Raw genomic sequence first — 12,290 nt, 5'->3', positions numbered from 1 at the left:
GATTGCCTTGATGCCCCAGGGACAATGCCCCAGGAACACCTGGCTTGACTTCCAGCTCCCTCTGGGGATAACAGGGTCCCCCAGACTTGGAGGAAATAGTTCCTTCCCCCAACTAGCAGACTCTTGTGTAAATAGCACAGCCATGGTTCAAACATACCTGCTGTAGTTCACTGGTCACTGGATTGAATCTGGACTAGGTCTGTAGTGACTGATAGCTGCGACTGTGTGATGAGGCTGGCCATTGGTTTGTCTGAAGTGAGTCTGATGGTCTGAGTCTGGTTTCCAAGGTCCAGTTATAGAGGTTAGACTCAGTCACTGAACAGAAGTCCTCTTTATCAGTTTCCGGGCCCATTGGTGTGATTTACACAAGGATTTAAACTGTCTGGGTCAGAAGAGATGTGTAAGGGGGTGTAAATTACATGTTAAATAGGTGCAAGTTTGCACTGGTAAACTTTAGTTTTAGACCTTGCATTCATTAGGGAAATTGTTCAACATTTCTCGCGGCTGCTAACACCATTTTGGCTTCATCAGCGTTCACAATTTTGGGAGCTGTAGAGTAGGCGGAGTGCTGTTTTGAGTGCTGGTTTGGGTCTAAACACTAATGGTCTGTCTGCTGTCAGCTTCCCGTGTTGCTAAAACAGGTGGACTTGAGCCAATGCTAGCAACATTAAGAAACTTCTATACAGCATTGGGCCTTGCATGCTAGAGGCTGGAAGAAAACTTGCCTAGAATTTAGTCCCAATGTCTACATTACAAAAAATTGCTTCCCCGGTTAGGCTCCCCTGTTAGCTTCAGCAGAGAGGACAAAGTGTGTGAACACTCCACAGGAATTTAACTCACTTTGCCCTTAGAACTGGTCCCTCCAGGTCATTATTGAGTCAGATTGGGAGAAGCAATCTGGACACCATGTTCATAGTGCATCTGTTGTGTTGCTAAGCAGAGATTTCTCTATATGGCTGTCAATTTGGCAGATTTCAGTTTATAAATTAAAAAAAGGAGTTAAAGCCAGTTAATCTTATGTTTTAATGTTAAAAACATACTTTGCTCTTTTGCCCTGGACCCAATTTTTAATTTTTTAATTTTGGGCCCTGATCAAGAAATCATGGTTTACTAGTCCTTACTGATCTTTTAAAGGATTTTGTATGTATTTTTTGAAATTGACACACACGAACGATGTTGATCCTCCAGGCTCTGCAATGGTTTTGCAAGACTCAGACTGTGTTAATTTACATGAACTCGGTGTAAAACGAAACAAAAGTGAGATTGTAGACTGTCTTTGTGGTCACTAAGATAGTAATATGTTAATTGTGGCAGTGTACCTGTGTGTGTATACCACAGTTTGTACTTGGATAAAGTATATGCTTTGTGCTCAATTTAATATTTTAATGTCTTTCTCTTTTTACATGAAAATTATTTTTAAAGTTAAATTTTTAAAGGGATGTTGTCAATTTAGGTATCCGGACACTACAAAACAATAGTGTTTATTATGCCTGTGACGCTTTGGGATTAGCCAATGAGACAATTCAAAACATTAAGCATGATACTCAGTAATAAATGTTTGTAAGAGAGGATTATGTCTTTTGCCCAAAATTTTGAAACAAAGATTTTGCAAAACCTAAGGCAAGTAGAAATGTTTCCATAATCTTAAAAAGAAAAAAATCACCTACAGTGTCAGAAACCAAAACATGTAGCATGAGAACCTGAAAATGGAAGTGACTATAAATGACTACAATTTATTATTATTATTTGTATTACCATAGTACTTAGGAGCCCTAGTCATTGACCAGGACCCCACTGTGTGAGGTGCGGTACAACCAGAATAAAAAGACTATCCCTACTTCATTGATTTTCATTGTCCGTGCCTACTGAGATTAAAAAAACCTCAACGAAGAACATAAATAGTGACTGGGTATATTAGATTTTTAAATTCCTTTGTGTTTAATAATCCAAGGTGGTGTTACCAATCTGTAGGTAAACAATATATGGTTTTTAAATTGACTATGGGTAAATTTTCAAAAATGCAAAAGACATTTAAAGGCTCTTGAGTCCCTTTAGAAAATGGGATTTAGGTTCCCAAGTTGGTGAGGCGCTTTGAAAAATTGTACCGTGTCCCTTTAAGTGCTGTGTTATTGGAATGTATATTCTCATCATTTCTCACTTCTTGTGTCCTATATAGTTCAAAAGTTAATCAAAAGGATTGGTTGGCAAAAAACAGAGAAACCAGTTTAAGCGATTCAGTATTTTCTACTCATTACGATTTTCATTGAAATGACTGTCAAGAGCTATAATCCCAGAGAGATTTAACTGGCGCAATTCCAGAAAGCAGATAGGTTTTATTTATTAGATTTTCAGGCCTGGTATGAATGGTGTCACTGTGAACATGTTCAGACTGGAGTATTCTGACTTGTATTCAGCAATTTAAATATCAAGGTGAGATAGATTTAGAAAATTTCAGCACAGACCAACCTAGAGCCTAATTTTGCTTGATGTCTGTGTTATGCAAAGCATTACCTGTGACAAGTGTGTAGTTAGACTTGCATGTTGGCATCAGGCATAACCAAGCTTTTATGGCTTCTGTAAAATGTTTTTTTTTTGGAAACTAAAATATACATTTGTAATTTAGGAGGGAAACAACTTGATCATTTTAAAAATAATTCCTTGTAAAGGACCCTGTCAACTTAAATTTGGCCCCAAATTTAAAATTTGCTAGCATATTTTTATCAACCCTGAAACTAACGGAAATATTTCACAATTTAAAAAAAAAGTTCAAATGAAAACAGTGTATTTTAAACAAATAAGTATTCTCCCATGTGTTTGGGTGGCAAATATTCCAAAATTAAGAACTTGGAAATGACACTGACTATAAGCAAAAGGGAAACTGACTTTATTGATTTTTATTGTCTGGGCTGAGAGAAAAGCAAAAAGTCAGAGCATAAACAGTGAAAAGTAAATGGATTTTAAAAATGATAACTTTGAATAATCTATTAAGGTGTTTATAGTAAGATATAAATTTGTTTGCAGCATATATGATTTTTAAATGGACAGTGTCCCTTTTAAATACTAAGTATCAGATGGGTAGCCGTGTTAGTCTGTATCCACAAAAACAACGAGGAGTTTGGTGGCACTTTAAAGACTAACAAATTTATTTGGGCATAAGATTTCCATGGATAAAAAACCCACTTCCTCATCAATTATTGGGAGTGGACCACATCTACCCTGATTAAATTGGCCTTCATCATTGGTTCTCCAGTTGTAAGGTAACTCCCTTCTCTTCATGTGCCAATATGTATTTATGCCTGTATTTGTAATTTTGACTCCATGCATCTGAAGAAGTGGGTTTTTACCCAGAAAAGCTTATGCCCAAATAAATCTGTTAGTCTTTAAGGTGCCATCAGATTCCTCGTTGCCTTTTAAGTACTGTATTTTAAAAATGTTAAAGTTTATGAACTTTATTCTAGAAAATGTTCACGATAATTTGTACTAACTAGTAAATCTGATGCAGTTTTAAAAGTTTTTGATATGTTGAACCGGTCCAGTTAAATGATGATTGCTAATCTAAACTACGCTCTTAGATTTAAAAATGTTTTGAACGACTCATTAATCATTTCTGAATGCCACTGACCTGATGATGTGGGGCATCATAAATCAGCTGTTGCTAAAGCGTAAAGCCAGTGGAAACCAGAAAGTAAAATTTACTGGGAACAAAAATGAATTTGACTAGTCAGTTTTTATTGTCTAAGCTGAGATGGATAAAATAAGTAAACTAAATAAATAGTGAAAAGAAAATCAAATTCTGACATTATTTCATTTTTAATGATGTAAGGTATTAATGATAACTTGGGTAAATAAATCTGTTTCCTTGCAAATGTAGGTGTGGTAGCTTGGTTATCTGCCTAATGATGCTGTTGCTCTTAATGACACAGATCAGCGTTTCCACAAATGAAATGATAATGACATGTATTCTACTGTACGGTGCCTAGAAGTTAGGCTTTAGGAAGGGGCATATTTTACAGACTAACTGAAACAAATACTGTACTGCACAATAACAAGGGGGTGAGATATAGTGCTCTCTTTAATGAATAGGACTAAAATATGTTTAATTTCTTTTTAGGTACTGGTAAATACTGCCTGCTGTTTCCTGATGTTGATTGCTAAACTAATCCAGTGTGCGGTGTTTGGTCCTCTTCGTGTTAGTGAGAAGCAGGTAAGTAAAACATATGAGGTTTCTAGACGAATTGCCTTGCTCTCAGATACATGTTTTCTTAATCTGTCTCCTATTTATCTTCACATGGGGTTTTTTTTGTAGATGAATGGTTTTAATATCCCATCTGGGAATATTGAGAGTTGCACAGATTAACATTTAGCACCCTAACAGTTTTTTAGAGATACAAATGTAGCTCTTATGATTTACAACGATTTTTTTTAAAAGTAAGATTGATTTTGCCCATCTTTCCATCAAAATTGCGTCCCTTTTTAACCCCAAGCTTAGAAGGTGATTTGTCCATGATTTGGAGATATTCCTTTTTGATATTTTGAAAATGCACGTTCAATAAAATGTATGGAAGTTTAAAATAAACCAAGAAGCCCTTTGCAGTTCTCTTATGGGAAACTACTCAGTTCATTATATAAGCATCCATAAATCTTCTGGCTTGTTTCTGAAGAGGAGCTTTAATTTCGGTGAGCTGCTATTTTATTTTAAAAGGACACCTATCAACTAAAAAATTGCACTTCCATCAAAAATTTTGTTCCTGTGCTTAGAAGTGCTCTTAATTTTAAAGGGAATTAGAGGAAAACAATTCTCTATTTTTGATTTTAGTTTACTTTGTGCACTTCACAGTACTTTTTTACATAGTTAATTTCACTGTTTTAGTACTGGTCAGCTACAACTCTTTCCTCATGCTCTGGCATGATGACATAACTCTCATGCACCTTCAGCCTCTGCAAGAAGAGGAGGTTTCCCATCAGTGGCAGTCGGCAGACACGTGCACAGAGAGGGCGGGAGAGCTGAGCCCAAGTCCATTTGTTACTGGCCTTCCTTAGGCTTGCCCCTCTTCTAAACATCAGCAAGGAAGCAGGAAAAACATTTTTTAAAGGATTTTAAAAAAGATTTCAGGACATACTATTTAAAACCTGTTCTGTCAGAAAATGGAGTTATTTTGAAAATTAATTTTCAAAAATCAAGTTGACTGTGTCCCTTCAAAATATGTTTTCTCTCTCTCTCTCTCTCTCTCTCTCTCTCTATATATATATATACACACACACACACACATGCAGTCATTGAAAAAAATTAAGCCATAGAAGTTTTAATGTAACAGGCATGCAGTGCAAATGGGGCACTATTATTTACTTGTTCACAGATCTCTTGCAATCTATCATATTGGTGATTCACAAACCTAAAGACGTCTGAATGCAGTGCCTATGCTTTAAAAGTGAGGCACTCTCCCAGGGGCTTTGCGCTAGATTTTTTTCAGTTGTCCGTGGTGACCATATGGACATGGAATTCAAAGCAGTGTCAATGCTATTTTCTAGTGTGTTCACTGTCCCTTTAAAAATTGAAATGTACTTTGATAGCTTCCTTTGAAAGACAGGCTATATATGTTGGTAGGTCAAAAATGCGATCACTCTGAAGGAATTATTAGCCTGTTCTAGCTGTCTTGCTGATGATTTCATTGTGTTTTTATAAAGAGGATTGATATTTTTTTTTCTATAAAGCCTCCCCATGCCCTGCAAATTGTACAGTGGCTTTTATCCTGCAGTAACTAACCAGTGTACTGTCTTTCTTTCTGATTGCATGTGTGTGGGAATGATTTTCCTGTCCCACTGTTGCTCATCTTCTCCCTTCTTGCATGTAGCCATTATGTTGGAGACCAAGCATCTTATACATTGAGTGTTTTTAGAGGGTTAGATTTTTGTGACTTTCTCTTAATTTCCTACAATGGCAGAAGAAAGGTTTAATAGTATATACCAGCAATCCAGAAATGAAATGGCAATATTGGTAGCCTCGCAGCCACATTGCTATGATACTGAGGATCCAGTTGAGATCAAGGCCCCATTGTGTTAAGCACTGTACAAATTCATAGTAAAAAACCTTTATCTACAATGCTGCACTGTCTTGTTGCAATGGTACAAAAGGAAGATCATTTAGTCAATACACCTTAAGAGAAAGGGGTGTCTAGTGGAGGCTAGGTAGATGACAGGCAGCATGGATAAAAATGGATAACCTATGTTAAGGCTTAAATTTACTATAATCTGTTTAAATCACTTAAAATAATTAAAAACATATTAGAACATGTTTGTCACCAAGTTTTAAAGAAAGTCAAACCATTGAGCTGGTGGGAGTGACTGGCTAAAAGCCTGGAACCAAAGTTTGTTGACATGCTAAAGCATCTGACTGACAGCAATAGCCTCTTTTGCAGGTGCAGAGAGAATATTTTCTTCGTTTCAATGTATTCAGGTTCAGTTCAGTGACAGGTTCATTCAAGTTAAGAAATCAATTGGGAATTGGAAACACAGGAAAGCTTGTTTTCTTCTTCCAATCTATGAACAAAAATTAGATATGAGAGGATGAGATCTACCAGTTCTAAAATCTTGAAGGGCATGGTGACCAGAAACAATCATTCAATTTTCTCCTTAAAGATAAATCGTTTACATAGAGAGAGAACCTGTTTAATAAATCAGTTTTAGATGCAAAACATGTTTTGATAAAACGTGTTTCTTATGTATCCAGCACAGTTAAGGTAGTTTTATTTAATTAAAAAAATGTTGTTTTTGTGCATTTTTAATTGTATTTGACTTTCCATCCAAATAGAGCTTGACACAAATCCCAAGTTTATAAAAAAAAAAAAAAATCACAATTTTCTAACATAGTTAATTTTTATATTTTTAAATTATCTGGATAAATGTGAGTTAAGTAATTTAATTGCTTAAATTAATGTTTTTATAGTGTATCCTCCTGGTTAGCAAAAAGAAGCACCAAATTTAGTGTAAAGGCTGTATTTGTTTGCAAATAAACATGTTTTAATGGCTACCAACCAATGGGAATCAGCCTTCTTTAGAGAAATAACTAAAAAGTACAAATGCAAATCATTAAAATTGGTGATTTAAATCCATCCCCCTTGATGGCAGGAATTTCTAATATTTTTCATTTTTGTGTTGTTCATATCCTGTTATTTTAAAAATAATACAAAATATCCCCATCGAGCTGGCCTATCACATTTTCATACTTCTGTTTCCTTCATCTTCCCTCCTGCCTATTATCTGTTGCACTCATCTTTGCTTCTTAGCTCAACTGAGACCATAAGCTCCCTGGAGCAGGGACTGTCCTTTTCCTCTCTCCAATATCTAGCACAATGGGACTTGTAAGTACTGTCCTAAAGCACGTGCTAAATGATAGTAGCAGGTAATGCAAGTGACTGTGAATTGGGGTTTCTACTCCCCATTCTACCACTGACTTGCTGTGTAGCAAGTTTCCTACTTGTGAAATGTGGATACTTCCCTGTCTCATGGGTGCGTCATGAGGATTAAATAATTGTGAGACATGTCATGATTGTCAGATGAAGAAACTGCGTAAGTTGCAAATTATTATAGGGTTTTTTTTATTAATAAAATAGCCGGGGTGGATAATTTTGTATTTGAGCTTTGTGTAACTACTTTGATTACCTACAGAAATAAATATCTTCCTTTTTAGCATCTGAAGGACAAATTCTGGAATTTCATCTTCTACAAGTTTATCTTTATTTTTGGTGTGCTGAATGTTCAGACAGTGGAAGAGGTGGTCATGTGGTGCCTCTGGTTCTCTGGGCTTGTGTTTCTCCACCTCATGGTTCAGCTGTGCAAGGATCGATTTGAATATGTAAGTTTTTCCTAATGCCTGTGTGTTGGGAGATGTGAGTTCTGCTCCCAGTGCCAGCACTGACTCTCTGTGTGGCCTTGGTTGTGTCACTTAGGGCTTGATTTTTCAGAGATGTTGAGCACTCATGTCTCCCATTGACTTCAAACTGAGCTGCGAATCCTCAGCACCTCTGAATATCAGGTCCTTAACCTCCCTGCTACAGTTCTTCTATTTTAAATGATCATCCCATGTTAAATGATATTTATCCTTTTTCATAAAATGCTGAAAGATCCTCAGATGTAAAGCTCTGTGTGTTCTTACCTTGCCTAGAATTACTGCTATAAATCTCCTTTTTTAAGAAGTGTCCTCCTCAAATTGCCTTAGCTAAGAATTCTAGAAAATCGCCCTCAGTTTGATGCCCAGTTAGGTAGTTTTCTGAGGGTAGTTTGAAATTTTTTTTGATCTCTCAAAGTGAAATTACAAAGAATAGAGCAAAAGGAATTGGATTTCACTGCGTATTTATAGTTTCTGTGCAGTTTTCATACTTCGAAATAGTTATGATCCTTGTGCCTCTATCAAGAACTGATGGCACACGATGCATCTTTATATGTACCATATATTATAAACTGTATCCCAAACGATATCTGTATTAGAGAGTTAAATAGTGAGTCACAGAGGGGGAGAGGAGGAAAGACCGTCTTCATCTGGGAAATTAAATGAGATGGAGGTGAGAGAGGCCGTACCAGGTGGCTGGAGCTGTAGAGGACATGGCTTTTGCACCAATAGCAATGAGACTATGGAGAGCTAAGATGGTTCTAAACAAGGATAGGGAGCAGAGTAGTGAGAAACAATGCCTTTGAGTAAGTTATTGGAGTGCACATTTGATAGGGGTCTTAAAATGAATGAAGTGTCCGTTCAGTTTTAGTTAAATAAACAAATTGACCCTTACGCACACTGTTGTAATCTGATCCCTCGAACTGGGCCAGGTCTGTTTATTATGCTGGACATATGACTAGTGATATAATGTAGATTACAAAATTAAAAGCTTTCACATGGTAGTGTGTGCGCCACAATATATGTTACCTGACAAGCACTTTAATTCTCTTTTTTGATGGACTATTATTGAGATTAGAAAAATCAGCTTTGTACTTGAGTAATTGTAAACACTTAAATATCTATAAAGTACGTGCTGCTTTCTTTGCTTCAGTGTCATTAAATAAAAGCCTGAGCCAGACTGAATTCGCTGGTTTACCCCAAACTCTATATTTTAAGGCCTCTTGTACTCCCCATTTTTTTCCCATTTCACCACCCAGGAAGGGTTGCCTTTCCAGGAGTTCGATAGTGGCCTTGAGTGAAATGAGATTGAGTGGGGTGGAATAACTAAACCAGAGATCAACAGGAAGGTTATCTAGCAGTTCTTGGTGTACTGAAGTTATCTTCTAGAAGGCTAAGAGAGAGCAGACTGTAAAGGTAGAAATGCTTATTGCGTTTGAGCGAGAGCTCTTAAGAACGGAGCTCTGGTACTGGGACTTCCTTTCTTGTTGAAGGAAAACATTAAAGTCTGGATTATAACACTTTTCTTGATAAATGTGTGACTATGAAGCTGACTCCAACTCAAATGGGGAAAGAAGAATGAATTTAGCAACTGAATGCATGAAATATGTGAGCCAACTTAATAATTAACCAAACACCCCAGACTGAGAGTTTCATCCTTAAATTAAGATAACTTTATTTTTGGTATAATCTATAAGCAAAGCATATAAGAATTTTCAGTTAAAATTATATGTAATCTTAAATAATATAAAGGAAATATTTTTCAGTCTTCTGATCAAAAGGTGAGCATGGTCTACCAATACCTGGATGGGGAGAGATTTCTGATGGCTCTTTAATCTAGGAGAAAAAGGCATAACAAGATCCAGTGTTGGAAGTTGAAGTTCGACAAATTCAAACTAGAAATAAGGCACAATTTTTTAACAGCGAGGGTAACTAATCATTGGAACAACTTACCTATGGAAGTAGTGTATTCTCTATCCCTTGACATCTTTAAATCAAGACTAGATATCTTTCTAAAACATACCCTCCAGTAGGGTTGCCAACTTCCTAGTCGCACAAAACCGAACACCCTAGCCCTGCCCCCTCTCACTACATTCCCCCTCCTTTGGTGGCTTGCTCTCCCCCCTCACTCACTTTCACTGGGCTGGGGCAGGGAGTTGGGGTGCAGGAGGGGGTGAGGGCTCTAACTGAGGGTGCAGACTCTGCCGTGGGGCCAGAAATGAGGGGTTCAGGGTGTGGGAGGGGACTTCAGGCTGGGGCAGGGAGTTGGGGTGCAGGAGGGAATGAGGGCTCCAGCTGGGGGTGTGAGCTCTGGGGTGGAGTTGGGGATGAGGGGTTTGAGGTGCAGGAGGAGGCTCTAGGCTGGGGGGTGGGGCTGAGGGATTTGGAGTGTAGGAGCAGGCTGTGGGTTGAGGCAGGGGGTTGTGGTGCAGGAGGGGAGGAGGGCTCTGGGGTGGGGCTGGGGATGAGGGGTTCAGGATGTGGGAGGGGGCTCTGGGAAGGGGGTTGGGGTGCAGGGGAGGCTGAGGGCTCTGGGTGGGGCCAGAGATGAGAGGTTTGGGGTGCAGGAGGGTGCTCAGGGTTTGGGGGGGGGCAGGCTCAGGGCTGGGGCAGGGGGTTGGGGTTCAGAGTTGGGGCGTGGGCTTACCTCGGGTGGCTTCCGGTCAGCAGCGCAGCCTGTCCTGGCTCCGTGCTATGTGCACCCCAGAAACAATCAGCAGCTCCAGGTCCTAGGCAGGGGGACCAGGAGGCTCCACGCGCTGTTCTCACCTGCAGGCACCGCCCCTGCCCCCAGCTCCGAGTGCGGAGCCGGTGCTCAGGGAGAGGGCAGTGCGCAGAGCCCCGTGGCCCCCCTGCCTAGGAGCCAGACCTGCTGCTGGCCGCTTCCAGGGTGCAGCGCGGTGCCAGCCAGGACAGGTAGGGACTAGCCTGCCTTAGCGCCGTAGCACCACTGACCAGACTTTTAATGGTCCAGTCGGCAGTACTGACCGAAGTCACCAGGGTTCCTTTTTGACCGGGTGTTCCGGTCGAAAAGCGGACGCCTGGTCACCCTACCCTCCAGCTCAAACAGAAGTTATGGGCTTGATGCAGAAATGGCTCGGTGAGGTTCCGCAGCCTAAGTTATGCATGAGGTCACTCTAGACAATGGTCCCTTCTGGCTTTAAAATCTGTGAATATAAATGAAAGCTAGAGTCACAAGGCCTTAGGGAGTGTATGTGCGCGTTTTGGTTTTTTTCTTTCTCCCTGCCCTCATAGCTGCTTGGGTTAGCTGGTTGAGGTTGCAACATTGGTTATATTCAGGAAGTAATTAGGATCAATTGAATATGTGTGGGTGAAGGCAACAGTGAGAGGACCAGTTTAACACTGTTTTGTATTGATGTGTTTTAGCTTTCCTTCTCTCCCACCACCCCAATGAGCAGCCACGTCCGAGTCCTGACTCTGCTGATTGCCATGTTACTCTCCTGTTGTGGTCTAGCAGTTATCTGTGGCGTTATCGGCTATACGCATGGAATGCACACCCTAGCTTTCATGGCAGCAGAGGTGAGACACACTTTATATGCAAGTTGATTTGCACTTTGGTTTTCCTCTTAACTTTGGTTTATTTGGGGGCTTCTGCAGTTTGGTTTTTTAAAGTCTCCAGCCAGAAAGAATTAAAAGAATTAAAATAAATACTGTCCTATTGCAAAGTAGCCAACAGATCTGTGTTTATCCTGGTTTTAAACTTAGGACTGCAAATCATCTTTGCTTGAAGAGGTGATAGCTATGATAAATCCATACAATGCTGCCTACTTTCAGCACAGCTGAAATCAAGACATCTGTATATGAGAAAAACCAATGGGCACGCTTCATGAGAAATACAGGAAGAATTAGGTGAAGTGTCTATTAGAATGTATTTATTTTTCCTGTTCAATGTGGACTAGAATAGTTATCTAAATCAATTTCTCCAATGTAGTACAGGTTGAACCTCTCTAGTCCGACACCCTCGGGACCTGACCTGTGCCGAATCAGAGAATTTGCCGCACTACAGGAGTGCCAGCGGGTCTCCATAGGCGCAGGAAGTAAGGGTGTAGGGGGTGCTACAGCACCCCCAGGCTTTGCACCCAGCGTGGCCCCCCGCCTGGGGGCCTTGCTGCCACCTGGGGTCCTGGCCACCAGCCCCACGCCAGTTGGTAAGCGCAGGGCTGCCAGCGTGTGAGAGGCACTAGGTGAGGAGGGCAGAGGGGGGAGCTTGGCGCCGGTGGATGCTCTGCATCCACTATTTTTTCCCTGTGGGTGCTCCAGCCCAGGGGCACCCACAGAGTTGGCGCCTGTGCCACAGAGTGTTGGACCAGCGAATGCCAGATTAGAGAGGTTCAACCTGTATTTCTCCATTTATTCTTTACTTATTATGGGTGGGACAAGTATA

The 12,290-nt window shown here is 40.0% G+C and overlaps 1 protein-coding gene across 2 annotated transcripts in view; it reads left to right on the top strand.

The window, feature by feature from the left end:
* Positions 1-12,290, top strand: part of AMFR (autocrine motility factor receptor) — a gene marked incomplete in the record, with an annotated part of 39,279 nt that overhangs the window by 1,173 nt on the left and 25,816 nt on the right. For both annotated transcript variants that reach the window (XM_034788322.1, XM_034788321.1), the window contains 3 exon segments: positions 4,112-4,204; positions 7,688-7,852; positions 11,273-11,425. In XM_034788322.1, the coding sequence (XP_034644213.1) occupies positions 4,112-4,204; positions 7,688-7,852; positions 11,273-11,425 (411 nt within the window).

Source organism: Trachemys scripta, chromosome 13 (assembly GCF_013100865.1).
Source record: "Trachemys scripta elegans isolate TJP31775 chromosome 13, CAS_Tse_1.0, whole genome shotgun sequence".
NCBI classification, from domain to species: Eukaryota; Metazoa; Chordata; order Testudines; family Emydidae; genus Trachemys; species Trachemys scripta.
The sequence above is the reverse complement of the archived record's forward strand: the minus strand, read 5'-3'. Positions and strand labels throughout refer to the sequence as shown.